The sequence below is a fragment of the Hypanus sabinus genome, chromosome 2, assembly GCF_030144855.1.
Source record: "Hypanus sabinus isolate sHypSab1 chromosome 2, sHypSab1.hap1, whole genome shotgun sequence".
Lineage (NCBI taxonomy): Eukaryota > Metazoa > Chordata > Chondrichthyes > Myliobatiformes > Dasyatidae > Hypanus > Hypanus sabinus.
This window is the reverse complement of record NC_082707.1, coordinates 191,387,864-191,410,776: the sequence shown is the minus strand read 5'-3', so window position 1 is coordinate 191,410,776 and position 22,913 is coordinate 191,387,864. Positions and strand designations below refer to the sequence as shown.

The 22,913-nt window shown below is 42.6% G+C and overlaps 2 protein-coding genes across 4 annotated transcripts in view; one reads left to right on the top strand and one right to left on the bottom strand.

The window, feature by feature from the left end:
• Nucleotides 1-12,303, bottom strand: part of coq6 (coenzyme Q6 monooxygenase) — a 30,643-nt gene extending 18,340 nt beyond the window's left edge. Inside the window, exons 1-4 of the mRNA XM_059961921.1 lie at nt 12,066-12,303; nt 8,983-9,117; nt 7,653-7,711; nt 1,482-1,608 (exon numbers count right to left, since the gene is read on the bottom strand). Coding sequence (XP_059817904.1) covers nt 1,482-1,608; nt 7,653-7,711; nt 8,983-9,117; nt 12,066-12,255 — 511 coding nt within the window. The 5' untranslated portion in view covers nt 12,256-12,303. The remainder of the gene's footprint in view (nt 1-1,481; nt 1,609-7,652; nt 7,712-8,982; nt 9,118-12,065) is intronic.
• A 6,572-nt stretch (nt 12,304-18,875) lies between these two features.
• Nucleotides 18,876-22,913, top strand: part of fam161b (FAM161 centrosomal protein B) — a 51,155-nt gene continuing 47,117 nt past the window's right edge. For all 3 annotated transcript variants that reach the window (XM_059961841.1, XM_059961834.1, XM_059961830.1), the window contains exon 1: nt 18,876-19,037. In XM_059961841.1, coding sequence (XP_059817824.1) covers nt 18,912-19,037 — 126 coding nt within the window. In that variant the 5' untranslated portion in view covers nt 18,876-18,911. The remainder of the gene's footprint in view (nt 19,038-22,913) is intronic.

Below are 22,913 nucleotides of genomic sequence, written 5' to 3'. Positions count from 1 at the left end.
CCAGAACTGGCTTGGCCACAGAAGGCAAAGAGTGGTTATAGACGGGTCATATTCTGCATGGAGATCAGTGACCAGTGGGGTGCTGTTCTGGGACCCCTACTCTTTGTGATTTTTATAAATAACCTGGATGAGGAAGTGGAGGGATGGGTTAGTAAGTTGCTGATGATACAAAGGTTGGAGGTGTTGTGGATAGTGTGGAGGGCTGTCAGAGGTTACAGTGGGACATTGATAGGATGCAAAACTGGGCTGAGAAGTGGCAGATGGAGTTCACACAGATAAGCATAAAGTGGTTCATTTTGGTAGGTCAAATATGATGGCAGAATATAATATTAATGGTAAGGCTCTTGGCAGTGTGGAGGATCAGAGGGATCTTGGGGTCCAAGTCCAGAGGACACTCAAAGCAGCTGCGCAGGTTGACTCTGTGGTTAAGAAGGCGTATGGTGTATTGGGCTTCATCAATCATGGAATTGAATTTAGGAGCCAGGAGGTAATGTTGCAGCAAAATAGGACCCTGGTCAGACCCCACTTGGAGTACTATGCTCAGTTCTGGTTGCCTCACTACAGGAAGGATGTGGAAGCCATAGAAAGGGTGCAGAGGAGATTTACAAGGATGTTGCCTGGGTTGGGGAACATGCCTTATAAAAACAGATTGAGTGAGCTCGGCCTTTTCACCTTGGAGCGACAGAAGATGAGAGGTGACCTGATAGAGGTGTATAAGATGTTGAGAGGCGTTGATCGTGTGGATAGTCAGAGGCTTTTTCCCAGGGCTGAAATGGTTGCCACAAGAGGACACAGGTTTAAGGTGCTGGGGAGAAGGTACAGAGGAGATGTCAGGGGTAAGTTTTTTACTGAGAGAGTGGTGTGTGCATGGAATTTGCTGCTGGCAACGGTGGTGGAGGCAGATATGATAGGGTCTTTTAAATAGGTACATGGAGCTTAGTAAAATAGAGGGCTACGGGTAAGCCTAGGTAATTTCTAAGGTAGGGACATGTTCGGCACACTTGGTGGGATGAAGGGCCTGTATTGTGCTTTAGGCTTTCTATGTTTAACAGGCATGGGAACATGACAGTTAGGTGAAGACGGGTGGAACTTGTGAAGAGTGGCAACATGCTGATTGGCTCTGGTTCAGTGGCTTGACATGATGCTATGTATAGTATTGGTCCACTTACTGTGGCACTTCATGTCAGTGGGGAGGGCATAAAAATTGAGCATCAGTGGGGTCATGGGGGTAGGTTTTTTTGGGGGCATCAAGGTTCCTGGATTGAGTTTCCAAACTCAAGTCCCCAAACACAAACAAGACCTGCCATTTGAAGTTTAATGTCTCACCCCAAAGATAAGGAGCAGGATGGCATATGTAACACAAGGATTGCCTTATCAGGATCTTGGGGAACTAGTGAAAAGTTCTGAGTTTATGAACATGTTAAGTCATTGAACCTTCCCAACTCTCACGTGAATGTCCTGGGTTCAAGCTCAGCACCTACCTGCAGCGGCAGCCAGCTGCTTTGACAAAGCCGTTAATATCACATCATTCTCAACGATGAAGCCCATGTCATCTGACAGGTCAGCTTTATCGAAGGTGATCATTGCATCAGAGCACGCATCCCAAACCTGAAGGAAGAACACCAGAATTTCAAACTCACCCCAGGTAACCATCAAGCAAGAGGCGTAGCGCAAACCTAACATTTGAGAAAGATACAAGGAACCTATCCAAACCTTATGTAATGCCCTGGTTCATACTTCTTTCTGTGACACTGCACGTATTTCACTTAGCAGTTCTGTAAGAGCAGTCTGCTCTGCTTTCAGCTTGTTAGGGATGACGAGAAATGTGTGCCACCCAGTTAGGATGGTGGAACTGAGGGGAGGTTTCTCTGGTGAGGGACACTAAGGCTTGGCTTGGGGCTTTTGTTCAGGGGGAGACGAAGAGAGAATAGGTTGCAGGATTTGATCCGGAGCAGGACCGTGATGCGATGAAGCCCGAGGCAATGACCGATTGAGGATCGGTGAATATGGTGAAACATTGAACTCCAACTTGGGCACATTGACTGTTTAATTAAAATGGGCCCTTTTCTTTTTGCTTTTCTTTACTAACCCTTTAGTTAAGATTCATAAATATAATTCCTTTAATTGTATGTAGTGTACCGTCTGTCATTTTGTGGCACTGATTTGTAAAAGGGTAGCAAATTACACAGCATCCACACAAACCAGGGTTTGGGGTGGGAGAGCCATCCCAATCTCACGGGCTCGGCGGGACCAGAGAGCGTCTTCCCTAGACTTATGCTGCCAAGGAACCAGGGCGTTTCACTTACAAAACTTGCACGCCTCAGCTGCGAACATTGCATAAAGCTGTTCACCACGGTACAAGCATGTTATGGTGCTGGCTCGGGTTCAAAGGCAGCTAGAAAATTTCAGATAACTGAAAAAAATAAGATTATTTTCACTAGAAATCCCCAGGGAGTGGGGGTGGGTGGTTTCACCAGTGTATCAAATTATGAGAGGCCTCAATGAAGTGGATATGAAAGACCATCGATCTTTACAGAGTTCAATAACCAAAGAACACAGAAATACGATTATTGCAAGAAGATTAAAGACTGATAACTATTTTGTCCCTATTTGGAGAATAATGGGGTCCATAACTCACTGCTTGAAAGAATGGCAGAGACAGAAACAATTTATAAAAACCCAGACAGTTCAAAGTACACTGATTATCAAAGTACGTACACTGTATACAACCTTTAGATTTGTCTTCTTGCAAGCAGCCACAAAACAAAAACACATTAAAAGCTCCCACAAAGACCATCAAGCACTCAACGAGCTAAACAAAGAACAGATGGTGCTAACAAATAAAAGAGTAAACAAATAACACACAGGACATAAACCACAGAGTCCCGGAGAGAGAGACCACAGCCAGAGCTTGTTCTGCACTAAGGCGAGTGAAGTCCGTCCAAGAGCCTGATGGCTGCAGGCCAGGGCTGCAAGGTCAGTCCAGTGCTGAAGCAAGAAAACCTCACAGAATAGTGAGCTGAACAACAACTCATCCTTTATCTTCGGCCTCATTGCCTTGATCAAATTGTGGAAATAGCAAAAATAACAAAAACACAAGGAACATGAACTGTTGAGTTCATAGCTGCGGGGCCTGTTCAGCACTAGCTAAGGAGAGTAAAGACCATTCAGGAACCCAAGTCGGGCATTAACTACTCCCAAATCTGATGGCATAGGACCCAAGAGTCCTGCATCTCCTGCCTGACGGTAGTTGGGAGAGAGAGACCACTCAAAAACGGACCAACTACAGTGAGCACTTGTTCGTTTTCCGCTCTCGTCCTCAATTATCTTAGTCTTGCTTGATGCTTTAAATTGGCATGGAGAAATGGAGACCACCACAGGCTTGTCTTCCGCCAAAAGGCCTCAACGCTTGCCCACGCCCAGAGACGGCTGACCCGGCCACACCTGTACACTCGAGAGCCTAGTTCACTGAATTCCCTGAAAATCACAAAAGTGCCAGATCATTTAATCAGTTCAAAAGTACATCTTTAAAAGGGAAATTACAGGCTGCAGCGACGGCAGTACAGAAGTGTATCTACTAGAGCATCTAATAATTATGTGAGCTGTCGGCAAAACTTCGCCGTTGGTCCCTGATGTTATCTTGAAAAAGCACTTTGTTTGCATACCATTCACTCAATATAATAAGCTAGGAAATTAAAGCCACTGACTCTCACATCAGTACTTTTTCCAATAATTTCCTCTCTTTTAAAGAGATAGGATTTATGTTCACTCGGAAAGGTCGGGACTGATTAGAGGAAGTTAGCATGGTTTTATACAGCTGAAATCCTGTCTCAAATCTGATCGACTTTTTTCTTGAAAACATAACTAAGAAAATTCATGAAAAAAGTAGCCTCTTGATAGGCATGTCCAGAAGACTAAAGTACTTGAGATCGAAAATTACTTGCTATAGGAGGCAGAGGGTAGTGATGCATCTCAGGATTCAATGCTGTTTCTAACAGAACATATGGTTATGATTAGTGATAATCATAATTGATATGATTAGTAAGACTGCTGACTATATGAAATTGGAGTCATAGATCATGAAAATAAAGACGTCTGAAGATACAACAGGACACAGATCAGCTATGGAGTTAGATAGAGCACTGTCAGACGAGTGTGAAATAATACATTCTGGGGTGCCAATGCTGGCAGGACATACAATAAATGAGAAAAAAGAGAAAAAAAGAGAATAAAAGAGAAAAAAGGCAACACAAGATGCTAGAGTAGGAAAAAAAGGCATTTGGCAGAGTTAGATGTCACACTGTAGCTGCACAAGACACTGGCTAGGCCATATTGAGTACAGTTCTGGTTGCCACACTACGAGGTAGGGTATGGCACTTTAGAGAGTGCAGAAGATTCACCAAGATGTTGCTGGAATGGATGTCCCGAGTCACTAACAGATTGGACTGCTGAATTTATTCTCACTGCAGCCCAGGTGGCTAAGGAAGGGTTTATAAAATTATGAGAGGCACAGGGAGGGTAGGTAGTTGATTCAGATGCCTTTATCACTTGTCAAGTCAGGTCAAGTTTATGGTAATTTAACTATATACACGTATATAATGTATATAGAAACACAAGATTGGGGGAAGGGGGAGCCTTGTTTGCCTCAATCTTCTTAGGAAGTGTGTACTTTCTTGTCCAGGGAGCCAGGTCTGTAATGTGAACTCCCAGGAATTTGGTGCACTAACTCTCTCCATGGAGCAGCCAAGTATTCAGAGGAGGACAACTCGTCTGCATCATCCACAATGACTTCCTTAGTCATCAAAACTATGTATATCAAAACATTTCTGTCTGAGTGTTCCCCACAGCCCACAATAGGAGACATAGGCTCAAGGTGAGGGAAAAAAAATCTACAGATCAGAAGGAACGACTATTCATACTGGTGATTATAAGAAAGAAGTGGTTGAGGCAAACAATTACAACCTTTAAAAAGCACTTGGATAGGTGCTTGAATCGTAAGGGGGTAGAGGAATTAGTAAATCTGTTTATCAGGGGTTCCCAACCTGGGGTCCACGGACCACTCAACTAATGGTAGGGGTCCTTGGCATAAAAGAGGTTAGAAACCCCTGAAATAGATAAGACATCAAGATCAGTAGAGACAAGTTGAGCCAAAGGGCCCTTTTCTGTGTGTACAATAAAAACAAAATGCAGCTGATCAAGCAGATCGGAGGACGCTAGAAGTACATGCTGACGATCCTGCATCAGGGTTGAAAGAGAAAAGATTGCCAGTATGAAAGAGTAGTGAGAGACTGGTAGGTGATTAGGCCCTTCCGGCCCTTTGAACCACAGCACACAGCGACCTCAGAACCTGATTAACCCTGACCAAACCACTGGACAATTTACAACGTCCAACTAACCCACCCGGTACATCTTTGGACTGTCTGAGGGAATCAGAGCACCCAGGAAAACCCATGAATTCCACGGGGAGGACATACAGAAACTCCTTACTCCTAGGTGGAATCGGGTGATGACGGGATCGGGACTGGTTTATTATTGTCAGATGTACCAAGATTGTGAAAAGCTGGTCTTTCGTACAGATCAAATCATTACACAGTGTATAAAGCATGAATAAGGTGAAACAATAATAATGCAGTAAAGCATAAAAGCTATTGAAAAAGTGCAGTGTGGGTAAACAGTAAAGCACTGTAGATGGTGAAGTCAGAAATTCATCTTATCATACAGTTGAAACCATTCAAAAGTCTTAACAGAAACTGCCCTTGAATCGGGTGATATGTGCTTTCATCTTCTGCCTGATGGGAGAGGGGAGAACAGAAAATGTCGAGGGTGGGTGGGATCTCTAATTACGGCAAAAGGAGGCATGAAAACTGGGCAATGAGAGAAGAAAATGGGGCAATAGAAGGGTGCATGGAAGAACATAGGGATATGGGATACCAGAAAAAGGAAACTTCAGGTGCTCCAAGTTTTGGGTTGCAAGCTACCCAATGGTATGAAGAAGAAGCTGTTGTACTTCCAATTCATGTTTGGCCTCTGCAGCAATGGAGAGTGCAGTGTAGAAAGTACATTGTGAGCAGAACATTTTGGAAGAGGTGTGGATAAACCCCTGCCTCTGTTGGAGGGGCTCTTTAGGCCTAGATGGTAATAAGGAAGGAGGTCAACACCACTTTTATAAGCCTATTGAACAGTACCATTAGTATGATAAGATGGACTCTTGACTTGTGGTCTGCATCTGTAACACTTTATTCTGCATTCTGCCACCGTTGTACCTAGTATTACCTCAACATACTTTGTAATGATCTGCACGAATGGCACAAAAATGAAATTTTTCACTACACCTCAGTGCATGTGACAATAATAAACCAATTCAAATCCACCTTGACTGGCTCTATAATATCAGCACAGACGCTTGAAGTTTATGTGGGGTTTCGGAGACGGGACTTTATTTGTTGACTTATTGAGAGATACAGATGGAACAGGCCTTTCTAGGCCACCAAGCCATGCCACTCAGCAACCTACCAATTTGACCCTAGCCTAATCACTAGACAATTATCAATTAACCCACGAACCATGTCTTTGGACTTTGCATGGAAATCGGAGCACCCAGAGGAAACCCACAAGTACACAAGAGTAACATACAAACCTTCTTATGGAGGACACTGGAACTCTGATCCCCGAGCTGTAATAATGTCGTACTAACCGCTACGCTATGGCTGAAACCACCCAGTTTTGTGACTAAAACATTGAAAGCCCTACAACATGAGCCACAGCTGGCATGTGAATGTTTGGGTTGTTTACTCACCAAACTGTGAAATGAACTACACAAAGAAAAACACATTAGCAATCTCCCTCCCTCACCTTAGGTTACTGATCTTGCTGCATTGTTTATGCCAGCCAAACCAGAAAATTGTGCAAGAGACTTTTCCCACAGAACCCAAAACTTTCTTCAAAGACTGAAGAGGCAAGATTAATCAGAAACACAAAAATTTCAGATACAAAAGAAAGGTCATCTGTGGTACTGCATGCACCACTCCAGAAGAGCTGTTCCCTCGAAAGAAGCAGCTCAGACTCCCAATGGACAAATTATCTAAAAGCCACCACTCAAGGTGAAATTTAAACTTAAACAAAGCACATAAATAAGATAATAGAATGATTAAGTAATATAATGAAAGAATAAAATTCACTTTTTAAATTAATTCATGGGATGTTGGCAAAGCAATTATTTTTATTGTCTATCCACGAGTGAATTTCAACTAAGTGATTTGCTCCATTTAGGGATGAATTTAGAGTCATCCACAGTGCTGTGTTACAAACGTCAGACAGACCCTTCAGTAAGAAAGTGAAACTTCCTTCCCTGAAGAACCAGTGAGGTGTGGAGATCTTTATGACAATCCAGTGGTTTCAAAGTCGCAATGCAGATTTGAACATGTCAGTGGATGAACAATCCATTCACTGGTCTGATAACATTAGCATTATAAACACAAAAAATCCAGAATAACACCCACAAAATGCTGGAGGAACTCAGCAAGGTAGGCAGTACCTATGGAAAGATTCTTGGCCTGAAATGGTGACACTTTATTCTTTTCCACAGATGCTGTCTGACCTATTGAGTTCCTTCAGCATTTTGTGTGTATTAACATAAGCTTATTGGAACCTACCTGCATCCTTTTGAATGGCTTGTATCTCATGTTGCAAATATGATCCCAAGCTCCAAGACCTACAAGAAGTGAAAGTGATTAAAATGTTAAGTTGAAAGAGACCAATATAATAGCTGCAGTTAAGCACAGTGCACAAGGCAATTTGTCTTACTGGGAAGTAAAATGCTTAAGTTAAAATTTAAAGAATGAACTAAAACACATGCAGGAACTAATTCTCTCATTCCCTTGCCCTCAATATACACACAAAACAATCCTTCTTATCCTTGTTTTCAAATCCCTACATGGCCCTTAACTCTGCAAACACATCAGAACTACAAGCTTTGGTGTCAGTTCATGGCAGCCTTACAGTATTGAAGCAGCAATCTTACTGCAAAACGCTCGGTGTGGAGTGAACCACCAAGGCACTGCGTATGCAGTGGCTGCCTGCGCTGAATGAACAGCAGTGGGCAGTGATTTGCACCAAGTTTCCTGACACAGCAGCTCAAAACCCGAGTAGATGCCTTTAGGGTGTTTACGCATCTGTGAAATGTTTATACTGCAGGACCAGGAGAACTCTGAAGAGGATCAAGCATGATACTAGTGTATTGGGCTCCAGTGCCAGCTGAGGAAGATGAACAAAGTCGAACCTCCAGACAATCGTGCGGGCAGCACAAAAACATATAGACAGACATACTTCATTGATCCTGAGGGAAATTGGGTCTCATTACAGCCGCACCAACCGAGAATAGTGAAGAAATATAGCAATATAAAACCATAAATAATTAAATAATAATAAGTTAATCATGCCCAGTGGAAATAAGTCCAGGACCAGTCTATTGGCTCAGGGTGTCTGACACTCCGAGGGAGGAGTTGTAAAGTTTGATGGCCACAGGAAGGAATGACTTCCTATGACACTCAGTGTCACATCTCGGTGGAATGAGTCTCTGGCTGAATGTACTCCTGTGCCTAACCAGTACATTATGGAGTGGATGGGAGTCATTGTCCAAGATGGCATGCAATTTGGACAGCATCCTCTTTTCAGACACCACCATCTACCCATATAGTCTAACCCATATGGATACTTCAACCGTATGGATTAATTCAACTACTCCAGTCAGTACTTCTGCAAATAAATAATTCCAATAAATGTAAAATAAAACAAACTACTAGAAAGACTGAACAGGTCAGGCAGCATTTGTTCAGTACAGAGTTCGGTCAGTAACCTTACAATATCAACTCTTACTCCATTGATAGTTTCAGACCCGCTGAGCACTGTTTTTATTTCAGATTGTCAGTATCAGTTTTTCTTTGCTTTTTGAATAAAAACTCAATAGAATTAACAGGGACTTACGGTCCAAGAAGGAAGCAGAGCCTGGAGTAAGGGCACTCACTCGATTACTGTGTAGTTCCGGCAGCTTTCCATCTGTTTTCTTATTTGCAGCCTCCAGCAGAAGGATCCTCTTCTCAGACAGATTTGGATCATCAGCTTCAGAAGGAAAAAGGCATGAATTTCACTTCATTTGATCGCAGGTACTGAAGGTGTTGCAAAGATATATACAAAATGCAATCACTTTTAAAAAGTAGTAAGTTTTCTTAAAACAAAAGTTCCCAGAATAAATCAGTTAATTAGTAGACTATAGAAAAAACTCTGAATATATTAATCCAAGGCATTACAATAAACATTAGAAACAAGGGCTAATAATAAAGGTATAGTGTGGAAGGAAGTTTCCCCAGCATTTTGTGAGTGTTGCTCACAATGTTTAAATCCTCACTTCAATGGGAGTTCAGTGAGATGCTCTCTCACCGCTTCCCTTCTGTGATCACTGCTGCAATCCAGCTTTCCAGCCATGGGCTCACCTATTCACTCTATTGGTGAGAGAGCTACAAGGCTGGAGAAGGACATGAGAGGACAGAAGGCCATGGAGGAAGGGGTGAGGAGCACTGGAGGGAGGTGATGGGCAGGCAAGGAGATATGGTGAGAGAGTGAAGATGGAAATGGGGAATGGTGGGGGGGAAGTTTGAGAAATCGATGTTCATGCTATCAGGCTGGAGGCTACCCAGATGGAATATAATGTGTTGCTCCTCCAACCTGAGTGTGACTTCATCGCGATAGCAGAGGAGGCCACGGACTGGCATGTCGAAGTGAGAATGGGAAGTGGGATCAAACTGGGTGGCCACTGGGAGATCCTACTCTTTCTGGCAGACACAGTGCAGGTGCTCAGCAAAGCAGTCTCCCTGATATACAGGAGACCACACCGGGAGCACCAGATACAGTACATGACCCCCAACAGACTCACTGGTGAAGGGTCACCTCACCTGCAAGGACCGCTTCTGGCCCTGAATGGCAACGATAAATGAGGTGCTGGGTGAGAATGCTCTGACAGACAGACAAGACATACTTTATTGATCCCGAGGGAAATTAGGTGCACCAATCCAGAACAGTGGAGAAATATAGCAATATAAAACCATAAATAATTAAATAATAATAAGTTAATCATGCCAAGTGGAAATAAGTCCAGGACCAGCCTATTGGCTCAGGGTGTCTGACACTCCGAGGGAGGAGTTGTAAAGTTTGATGGCCACAGGTAGGAACGACTTACCTATGACGCTCAGTGTTACATCTCGGTGGAATGAGTCTCTGGCTGAATGTACTCCTGTGCCTAACCAGTACATTATGGAGTGGATGGGAGTCGTTGCCCAAGACAGCATGCAACTTGGACAGCATCCTCTTTTCAGAGAGAAATCCATCTGCCACTCCCCAGCCCACTTCAAGATCCCTTCATAATCTACAATAACCTTCACTATCAACATCTAATTTCATTACAACCACAAGCTTACTGATCAAGCCTTGTGCATCTGCATCCAGGTCAATTATATAAATAACACAATAAGGCTCCCAACAGCAATCCCTGATGCTCTCATCCCCGCATTTTTCTTCTGAATCTCCTCACTACTCCATTTCAGCAACACACGAATTCCTTAATGCTCCCCTTTTCCACCCCCCCAGCAAGCATCACCACTGTCCAAAAGCCCAATTCTACAGACCTACCACCTCACACATAAACCCCCTCACAGCCCCATCTTACACCCACCACCCAAACACAAAACTCCTCTCACACATAACACAACTATCATGATGAGTGCTTTGAGAGACTGACCATGGCTGTAAGTAACTCATGATTAAGGACCTGAAGCTGCTGCAATTTGCCTTCCATCACAACAGATCTACAGCAGATGCAACTTCACATGCTTTCCCCACCTGGACAACAGCAATACAGATGCAAGGTTGCTGTTTATTAATTACACCTTGGCATTCAACCCAATCATTCCCACAGTACTAATCAACAAGCTTCAAAACCTGGGCACCCGTATCTCCTTCTGCAACTGGATCCTTGACTTCCTCACTGGGAGACCACAGTGAGGGCAGATCAGAAATAGCAGCTCCTCTTTGCTGACAGTCAGCACCAGCCCAGCTCAATGATGTATACTTAACCTGCTGATTTACTCTCTCTGTACACACAACTGTGAGCTAGGCCTAGCCACAAACAGCATCTAAAAGTTCACTGTTAACATAACAGTTGTAGGCAGAATCACAGAGGTGTACAGGATTGACATACTGAACATCAGCTGGTTGAATGCTATTGCGATGACAACCTGGTACGTTACTCTGGATTTCCAACATCTGCGGAATCTCTGGTGTAACTGATCTCAGACCTCCGGAAGGGGAAGTCAAGGGTACACAAACCAGTACTTGTCAAAGGGGTCAGCAGTGCAAAGGGTGAGCTGTTTCAAGTTATGGGTGTCAACATCCCAGAAGATCGATCCTGGGCCCAATATGTTAATGAAATGACAAAAGCGGGCATATCAGCAGCTGTATTTCAGTCTGAGTTTGAGATTTGGTATTTCAGCAGATTTACCTTGGAGAGCAAACTAACTAGTTACAGCACCATCTGGCATGGAGGGGCCACTGCACAAGAGAAGTTTAAACTTCATCATAGGCACTAGCCTCCCTGGCATCAAGAATATCTTCAAAGGACAATCCGTCAAATCGGGCAGCATCCTTCATTAGGGACCCCTCCACCACCCAGGACATACCCTCTTCTCGTTGCTACCATCGAAGAAGAGGTACAAAAGCCTGAGAATTCACACTGAACGTTTTAAAAACAGCTTCTGCCCCTTCGCCACTGGATTTCTGAACTGACAAAGAACCCATGAACACTGCCCTGCAATTTCTTGCTCTCTTTTTGTACTACTTATTTAATTTTCTTACATATTTGTAATCACAGTTTACAGTATGTTTATATATCACAACAGATTTCACGACATACTTCAGTGATAATAAGCCTGATTCTGAACCCTCCCTCTCACACACACGACTCACTCCCACCCCTCCGCCAGGCTGTGGAAAGGCGGCCTGTCCGGGCCCACACCTACCGAGAGCGCAGGCCATCGCCGCGCCCACCATCCCGCCGCCGGAGATCACCACATCGTACAGATCCGGGGGCCCAGAGTCATGCTGCTCGCGGGCGGAAGAACAGTTCCTACAGGCGCTACTCGCCAGTAACCAGCCCCGGCCCCGAGCACGGAAGCCGCACAGGAACCGCGCTCCCCGCCACCCAAACATAACAGCTCAATGGCCAAGGAGGAGTCACCTTCCACACCTAAGGGCAGGCCACACACAACGTCCGGTGAAAAGTACTCAGCCAATCGGGACAGAACGCGGCTGAATTCACTTCCGCTCCAGTAGACTTTTATTTGTGAATGGGGTTATAGTATATGCTTCTAATGTGGGGCGAGGTATTGGTTTATTATTGTTACACGTACTGAGATACGGTGAAAAGCTTGTCTTGCATACTATCCAAACAGATCACAGTGCACTGAGATCAAACAGAAGACAGCATGAAACCTAACACGAGGAAATCTGCAGATGCTGGAAATTCAAACAACAACACACACAAAATGCTGGTGGAACACAGCAGGCCAGGCAGCATCTATAGGGAGAAGCACTGTCGACGTTTCGGGCCGAGATCCTTCGTCAGGACTAACCGAAACTAACTGAAACCTAACAACTACAGAGAAAGTACAGTGCAGGTAGAAGATAAAGTGCAGAATCAACAACGTAGGTTTACTGTCATAGGTACACATATGCATGTGTATCCAAAGCCTATCCATGTCAACTCTATCCCCCTCATAATTTTAAATACCTCTATCAAGTCCCCCCTCAACCTTCTACGCTCCAAAGAATAAAGACCTAACTTGTTCAGCCTTTCTCTGTAACTTAGGTGCTGAAACCTAGGTAACATTTTGCACTACTTATTTATATTTTCTTAAGTTGACTCTTCAAGAACTTTTTATGTCTTGCACTTCGCGTCTGATTCTGACAAGGACTAGGTGGGTCTCCTGTATTATAACAAATGGTTAAAGTTAAAGTCTGTCCTGAGCCTTATAGGGTCATCAGGCTGTGGCATGAAGCAACTGAGAGTATGAGACCACCTCCCAGATAGGACACCAGTCTATCACGAGGATAACAAATGGTGACTGTGTTTTTATTTATTAATTTATTGGGATCTGAGCATCACCAAAAGGCTAGCATTTTTTGCCCATTACTTGAGAACGTGATGATGAGATTCATTATTGATTTACTACACTCAATTTTCTGAAAGTGCTCACACATTGCTGTTGAGGACAAAGTTTCCAGAATTTAGACATACCAATGACAAGAGAGATTAGCTTTATTTGTCACAGGAAAATGATAAAGTGAAAGGTATCAAATCAAATTAGTATCTCTATCTGGTGCCAATAACTTACTAATCCTAACCCATACATTGGCACGATAGTGTAGTGGTTAGCACAACACTTTACAGGCAACCCAGGTTCAATTCCAACAGAGGCAGTGACGATTGCAGAGCAGAGATGGCTTAAGTTTCTGGGAATAGTTCACAAGGTGCAGGATAGATACAGAAGACGTAGTTCTCAAATGGTAGGGATAGGCAACTGTGGCTGACAAGGCAAGTTAAGGACTGCATAAAAGTCAAGGAAAGGGTACATAAGGTCGCAAAAGGCAACTAAAAAAGTCATAAGAAGGAGAAAGATGAAAAATGAGGGCAAACTAGCCTGTAATATAAAGCAGGATACTAAAAGTTATTTTCAGTTATATAAAGAGTAAAAGGGAGGTAAGAGTTGATATTGGACCACTGGAAAATGATGCTTGTGTGGTAGTAATGGGGGACAAAGAAATGGCAGATGAACCTCATGAGTACTCTGAGTCAGTCTTCACTGTGGGAGACACTAAGAGTGTGCCAGAGGTCCGTGAGTGTCAGGGAGCAGGAGTGAGGGCCATTGCTATTACAAAGGAAAAAGTGTTAGGCAAACTCAAAGGTCTTAAGGTGGATAAGTCACCTAGACCAAATGGACTATATCCCAGAATCCTGAGAGAGGGAGCTGAACAGATAATGGATGCATTAGTCATGAATCACTTGATTCTAGCAGGATCCTGAAGGACTGGAAGATTGCAAATGGCACACCACCCTTTAAGAAGGGAGGAGTTCAAAAGAAAGGAAATTACAGGCCAGTTAGCCTAACCTCTGTGATGGGGGAGTGTTGGAGTCTATTATTAAGGATGAAGTTTCGGGGTACTTGGAGACTATTGATAAAATAAGTCTAAGTCAGCATGGTTTCTGTAAAGAGAAATCTTGCCTGACAAATATGTTAGTTCTTCAAGGAAGTAACAAGCAGGGTGGACAAAGGAGAGGCAGTGGATTCCATTTACTTGGATTTTCAGAAGGCATTTGATACAGTGCCACACCTGAGGCTGTTTAACAAGATAAAATCCAATGGCATTACAGGAAAGATACTGGAATGGATAGAGGAATGGCTGACAGGCAGGAGGCAATGAGTGGGAATAAAGGGGGGCTTTTCTGGTTGACTGCCAGTAACTAGTGGTGTTCCTCAGCAATCACTATTGGGACTGCTGCTTTTAACATTTTCAATGATTTAGATAATGTGATCGATGGCCTTGTGGCAAAGTTTGTGGATGATTCAAAGAAAGGTAGAGCTGTAGATAGTGCTGAGGAAGCAATGCGATTGCAACAGGACTTAGACAAATTGGAAGAATGGGCAAAACGATGGCAGATGGGATACATTGTTGTGAAATGTACAACAAAGCATTTTAGTAAAAGGAACATTCGTGCAGACTATTATCTAAATGGGGAGAAGGTTCAAACATCAGAGGTGCAGAGGGACTTAGGAGTCCTTGTACAAGACTCCCAGAAGGTTAATTTACAGGTTGAGTCTCTGGTTTTGTTGTTCAGGAGCCTTGCCGTTCGGCGTGGGCGATCACGTCTCTCCATCCATCACGGTCCCTGACCCTCCGAATGTAGTTGTTGCCTCCCCTGTTTCTAACCGAGATGTTAATCCATCTATCATTCTCATTCTCTCCCTGCCTCTGCTTCTGTTTCCTTCCAGCTTTCCAGTTGTAACTCAATGTTCTAATGTCTCTCTACGCGTAATGTGTCCAAAGAGTTTTGATTGCTGTTTTCTGATTTTTTTAAGTAATGTACATTTTGTTTTCATTCTCTGCAGAACTTCTTCATTGGTTATCCTGTCCGTATATGATATGCATAACATTCTTCTGAGGAACCACATCTCTGCTGCATTGATTCTTTTTTCCATTGTGTTTGTGATGGTCCATGACTCCCAGCCATACATCAATATAGGAAGAATGTAGCAGCTGAGAGTCCTAAGGCAGATGTCAATTGCTATTTTCTTGTCCGTTATGATGTTTCTCATTTCTGTAAATGCTATTCTTGCCATTGCTAATCTTGCTTTTATGTCTGTTTCGCATTTGCCATCAGATGTTACCCATGATCCAAGGTACTTGAAGTTGTGAACTTGTTTCAGGATTTCATTTCCCAATACGATCCTACAGTTTGGGATATCAGGTTTCTTTGATATTACCATTACTTCAGTTTTCTTTTTGTTTAAGGTTAGGCCAAGTCTTTCGCTCTCTGTGTTGATGGTAGATACTAGTTTCTGTTAATTTACTTCACCGTTTGCTGTCAGTACTGTATCATCCCATAGCAGAGGTTGTTGATATTGTATCCTCCTATATTTATTCCAGGCAGGTCTTGGATGGTTCTCATGATGTTTTCACTATACAGGGAGAACAAGTCTGGTGATAGAACACAACCCTGTCTGACTCCTCACTTTATTGGCTGATAGTCACCGATCTCATTGTCTATCCGCATGGCTACACTTTGTTGCCAGTAGAGATACCTGAATATTCTTAGTTCTTTTCCGTCGATATTCATATCTTTAAGCATTTTCATGATGACTTGGTGTTTCACTATGTCAAAGGCTTTTGTGTAGTCAATAAAACAGGAGTATAGGTCTTGTTGTACTTCTATTGACCTTTCGATAATATTCCTGAGAATATAAGTTGTGTTTGATGTTCCCTTGCCTCCGCCAAAGCCGCACTGTTCATCACTGACCTCTGGTTTAATTTTGTTTCTTATTCTGAGCATGATGGTTCTAAGTAGAATTGTTGTGAGGTGGCTTATTAAACTAATTGTTCTGTGTTGCCCACACTCCTGGCACCTGGTTTCTTTGGCAGTCTGTGGTAAAGAAGGTAAATGCAATGTTGGCAGTTATTTCAAGGGGAATAGAATATAAAAGCAAGGAGATAATACTAAGGTTTTATAAGACACTAGACAGGCTGCACTGGAGTATTGTGAACAGCTTTGGGCCATATATCTCAGAAAGGATGTGCTGTCATTGGAGAGAGTCCAGATGAGGTCCATGAAGATTATTCGGGGAATGAAGGGATTAATATACAAGGAGCATTTGGCAGCTTTGGGCCTGTACTCACCGGAATTTAGAAGAATATGTGTATGTGTCATTGAAACCTACCAAACGTTGAGAAGACTAGATAAGTTGGATGTGAAGAGGATGCATTCTATGGTGGGGGTAACCAGAACTACAGGGCACAGCCCCAAAAATAGAAGGAGAGGATGACCTTTTAGAACAAAGAAGGAAATTTTTTTGGCAGAGAGTAGTGAATCTGTGGAATGCTCTGCCACAGACTGCAGTGGAGGCCAAGTCCGTGGGTATATTCAAGGCAGAAGTTGATGGTTTCCTGATTGGTCAGGGCATCAAAGGATATAGTGAGAAGGCAGATGTATGGGGTTGGTGGGATCCAGGATCAGCCATGATGGAATGGGGGAGAAGACTCGATGGACTGAATGGCCTAATTTGCTCCTGTGTTTTATGGTCTTATTTCAGATTGCACGACACCCATTGGGTTACTTTGTTACTTTTTGGGCTCATCTTTGTGTTCAACCTTGTATAACGTTTACTCTGTGAGCTTCAGGAAAACAAGGATTTTCAGTATCATGATAATAAACTAACCCAATCTTATCTAACGCTATTACAACTGGGGCTGTTTCGGAGTTCAATTCCAGTGCCTTTATCAAGGAGTTTGTATGTTCTCCCCGTGGGTTTCCTCCCACATTCCAAAGACATACCTGTTGGTCCTGACGAAGGGTCTCAGCCCAAAACGTCGACAGTGCTTCTTCCTATAGATGCTGCCTGGTCAGACAGACAGATGTACTTTATTGATCCCAAGGGAAATTGGGTTTCATTAAAGCTGCACCAACCACGACTAGTGTAGCGATATAGCAATATAAAACCATAAATAATTAAATGATAATAATAATCATAAGTAAACTGTGACAAGTGGAAATAAGTCCAGGACCAGCCTATTGGCTTAGGGTGTCTGACACTCCGAGGAAGGAGTTGTAAAGTTTGATGGCCACCAAGCTTTAGTAAGATTCAACACTCATCTGTTCATTTACAGTAATACACACAAAATGGTGGAGGAACTCAGCAGGTCAAGCAGCATCTGTGGAGAGGAATAATTAGTCAACATTTCCTGATGAAGGGCCTCACTCCAAAACAGCAACTGTTTATTCCTCTCCATAGTTGCTGCCTTATCTGATGAGTTCCTCCAGCAGTTTGTAAGTGGTACTCTGGATTTCCAGCACCTACAGAATCCTTGTGTTTCTGTTTCTTTAACTTTTTGATCCACATTTACAGGACAGCATACTCACAAGAGCTATCAGTCAATTCTTGGATATTAAATTCAAAGTACATTTATTATCAAAGCAGGTATACATTATACATCCTTGAAATTTATCTCTTTACAAGCAGAAGAACCCATTCAAAAAAAACCCACTATCAAACACCCAATGCGCAGAGAGAAATAAATAGTTCAAACAATCAAAGTAAGCAAATAGCATTCAGAATTGAAGTTTTACGGACAGACATACTTTATTGATCCTGAGGGAAATTGGGTTTCATTACAGCTGCACCAACCAAGAATAGTGAAGAAATATAGCAATATAAAACCATAATTAAATAATAATAAATTAATTATGCCAAGTAGAAATAAGTCCAGGACCAGCCTATTGGCTCAGGGTGTCTGACACTCCGAGGAAGGGGTTGTAAAGTTTGATGGCCACCAGCAGGAATGACTTCCTATGACACTCAGTGTTGCATCTCGGTGGAATGAGTCTCTGGCTGAATGTACTCCTGTGCCTAACCAGTACATTATGGAGTGGATGGGAGACCAGCATTCCACCAGCATTTTGTGTGTGTTGCTTGAATTTCCAGCATCTGCAGATTTCCTGGTAGGTTAAGTGGTCATTGTAAATTGTTCCGTGATTAGTCTCGTGTTAAATGGGTGGATTGCTGGGCTCATTGGGCCATAAGGCCTGTTCCGCATGGTGTCTCTTAATAAAAATAAAAGGCTACTTAACCTACCAAGTATTTACTGTTCAGATTTCAGATTTTCAGTTTCTACAGTCGGATTAATAATAACAAATAAAGATTTTGCTAATCCCGTTCACACCTCAACAAATACGATATGTTGTTTCTTTGTTTTTGTTTTATGGTAATCCTCTTTTACCTTGCTGGATTATTTCTTTTGGCAAGTAATCTCTTCTGCCACCCATTTCAGCCCTTATCTCTTCCCATTAAGATCAAAGATCCTTAAAGTTATGTTTAATTTTTCACGGTTGATGGGTATTTGCAGCAATTTACCTTTACAAACACTCAGGATAATTACTGTATATTCTAAACATTGTGAATTACGAATCGCATAGGGATTAGGCGGGGTTACGCTAAAACTGACATCTAAATTGTCCAATCAGCGATTGCCGCTGCACCATTCTCCTCCAATCAGTGTAGTGCTTCGGTTGGGACTCCGTGGCCGGGTGCCGGAAAATGCCCGGGTCATTCGGCACCCCGTTCTCCACGGATACCCATCCGAAAAGACGTCCCCGACGCCAGGACTGGCCGCCCGACTCGGGGCAAACAGAGTTCCCGCTAGGAGACGGCGGGTGGCTTGAGGTGAGTGGGGCGTCTGGCCGGGAGACTTTGCCCCACCGTGGGGGGTGGGGGTTCCGGAGCGGAGTTAAAGCCATTACGAGCCTCCACTAAGCGGCAACGCTGAGCGCTGGCTCTTCGTGAAGCTGTTGCTACTCGCGCTGTTCCCGGTTGCTATGGTAACAGCGTCACTGGTCTGGTTGGGACAAGGAGAGTTGTGTACAGGCAACCGGCTACACCTGTCTGCAGTGCTAACCCACGCAGCCGGGAGATGGTCTCCGTAAAAATCTTCACCCCGTGGGTTGTGGAGACCACTCATCGATTACATTCAAAACGGAGGTGGACGATTAATGCCACTGGGTTGCTACAAATACCGGAAATATTGAGCACAGTTTTCATCTCATGGAGTCATAGAATACAGGCCTGTCATCTCCGATTATCTGGACTCTGACAACACTCATTCGTTTCTGAATCACACTTGATCTACCTATGCTGAAAATTCGGATTACATTTGACAATTTTTGTAGATACTGATGCAATAGAAACTTTCTGCGCCTCTCAATTGCATTATTTGCATATATAAATACTATTCACAATACCCTTTTCAGATGTTAATGGTCAATAAAATTATGGTTAATGGCCAATAGTAACTTAGATTCGAAGTTCAAAGTAAATTTATTTTCACTATTTGTATTTATCATCGTATACAAACCCAGAGATTTGTTTTCTGGCAGCCATACTCAGTAAATCCAAGAAACATAATAGAATGAATGGAAGATCACACCCAACAGGACAGACAAACAACTAATATGTAAAAGGCAATAAACTGTGCAAATAAAAAGAATTAAGTAAGCAACAAATATCTATAACATGAGATGAAGAGCCTTTGAAAGTGAGTCCATTGGTTGTGGGAACAGTTCAGTGATGGGTGAGTGAAGTTATCTTCACTGTTTCAAGAGCCTGATGGTTGAGGGGCAATAATTGTTCCTGAATATGGTGGTTTGAGTCCTGAGGGTCTTGTACTTCTCCAGTAGCTAGTGTGTGCTCTATGATCCATCATTTGCTTCCTTGTATTGTCTTAGTACTGTATGTCTGATGACTTTGGATTCCAGGCATGAACAAAAAGACTGTGTAAAATGGAGATAGTTACTCAGAAGCAGATTTATTATCACCGGCATGTGACATGAAATCTGTTAACTTAGCAGCAGCAGTTCAATGCAGTATGTAATATAGAAGAAAAAAAACAAAATAAATAATAATAAATCAATTAGAATATATGTATATTGAATACATTAAAATTGTGCAAAAACAGATAATATATATGAAAAAGTGATCTACTTGTGTGACTGTACAATGTCTGCACACGTTCTTGGTCAGCACTTTATCTTAACCCGTGACTTGCTGCAACTTCCAAAGACCCTTCTGCTCAAATGGTCTGCACCGATCACAGGATCCTCCCTGCTTGCTTGTGTTCAGCCCATAACACTTCCTCTTCAATGTGGCAATTGCAACATCTGAAAGATGAAGTTGGCTTTCTTAAACTATAGTTCAATAAGCAATCTACTACAGGAAATCAACAGACTGGCAGCATCTGTGAGGGAAATGGACAGTTGACATTTTGGTCAAGTCCTTTCAACTAGTCCAGATGAAGGGTCTTGTCTTTGAATATCGACTATAACAAACAATCTACTGTTGGAAATCAGTGGACAGGCAGCATCTGTGGACAGTTGATGTTTCGCATCAACACCCTTCACTTGTCCGGAAAAAGGGTCTCAAATTTAAACATCAATTGTCCATTTTACTGATCTCCACCAGCAGATTGTTTGTTGCTTCAGATACCAGTATCTCCATTAAACATAGGATGTTTTGTTGCTCAATCTCTCCCTGATATTTAGGGATAATCTGAAATAATTCCTCCAAAGCACGTGCAAATATGCAGAAGAGCATAAAAAGCAGTTGTAGACAATTTGACCCTTCAAACAAGTTCATATCTAATCGTTCACTACCTCAATTCTCATATCACTTGAGTATTTTCATATTCAGTTATCTGTCTATCTCTATTTTGAATGTTTAAGCTGCTGCAACCTTAATGGATAAAGAACTCCTGAGACTCACTACTTTCCAAGTGAAGACGTTTCCTATTTCAGTCCTATTTCTGTTATTTTGAGACTGTGACCCCTCAACTATGGTAAGCCTCCTCCCTGTATCAAACTTGGTGTGCTCTGTAAGAATTGTATTGAAGTCATCTATCATTTTAACCTCTGGGGAACAGAGGCCAAGCCTGCTCATTCTGTCCTCGTACAAGAGATCCTCTAACCCAGGAACCAGACTGGAGAAGCTTTGCTAAATTCCCTCCAGGGGTTCCTAACCTGGGCTCCACAGATCCCACAGTTAATCCTAGGGATCCATGGCATAACAAAAAGGTTGGGAACCCCTCCCAGTCATTTTCAGATAAAGAGGTGAAAATTGTACCCACTGAATGCCTTCATCGGATTGTTTGTTTTCTCTTTAAGATTGCAGCACCTGCATGTCTCTGGAGAAAACATTGACCCTGCATCAACTCAGAGGAGCCTACAAGACTTCGTGTTTTTAAAAAAAACTGACCTCAAACATCCCTCTTGTACTCTCCTCCAATCGCCTTAGAATTCTGCCCATGGGCCTGTGCTGATCTGCTGTGGTACTACAGAGTTATAGAGCACAGAAACAGGCCAAGCTCATCCAAACTGTCTAACTGAGCCAATCCCATTTAGCTGCATCTTCACTCATATGGCTCCAAACTTTCCTACCCATGTATCTGTCCAAATATCTTTTAAACATATGTGCCTCTATCGCTTCCTCTGGCAGGTTATTCCATATACCCAGCACCCTCTGTGTGGAAAACCTTGCTCCTCAGATTCCCCTCGAATTTTTCACCTTGAACTGTGTCCTCTAAAGAGAGACTGGACAAACTGGGATTGTTCTCTCTGGATCAAAGGAGGCTGAGGGGTGACTTTAAAGGGCAGGGGCCCACCATCAGGGGTCTAAGGGCCCATTTAATGGTATTGGTCCATGGCATAAAAGAGGTTGGGAAACCACTGGTAGAGGGGTTTATAAAATTATGAGAGTCATTTGTAGATAAAGTGAATTGCCATAGCCAAGTCACAGCAAGTTTTCTCAGAGGAGAGAAGTCTAAAACTAAATGTCTTTTGATGTTTACAGCTTTGCAAACTGGGACTTTATATGAATTCTGCAATATCCCTCTTTGGTTAAATGTATACTTCCTGTCAAGGTGGGGTAGACTATCTATAGATTGGTAACTGTTTGTCAAGCCTGGCTCCTCCCTTTTTGTGGTTAGGTTGATCCAAAAAGTTATCCCGAATCCTCATAATTGCACTTCACAGGATGGCACAAGTAAATTTTTGAATCAAATCAACTTGTAGCTGAGTTTAAATGTGACACTACAATGAGTTATTTATTGTGTAGCACTACTTGTTGTCAGCATACAAATAATCAAATGTATATATGAGCAAGTTGAATCTAGGTCATTCAAATGTGGACAGGGCAGGAGTACACCCTTTTTACAACGTTCTTTCATCTCTCAAAGTCAATTTGTTCTGCACCAGCTCAAAGCTACCAGGCTACATTCATAACTTGCCAAATTTAGACTTTGAACTTGCAACCTAGTCTGGTATCATTATTACTGAGCCATATACTGTTCTTGACAACTTCTGGAATTCAATTTTTGACCAAAAACTAGAAATTCCTATAAGGTCCTAGGTAGGTATATTTGTACTTTACAATCCCTCAAGCATGTAAAATAATAGACCATTGTCATTGAATTTTATTATGATATTGTTTAGTTGTGCACAAGCTACGGGTAATAAGTATATGTAATAAAATTTAAAAATATGAAGGTCCTTG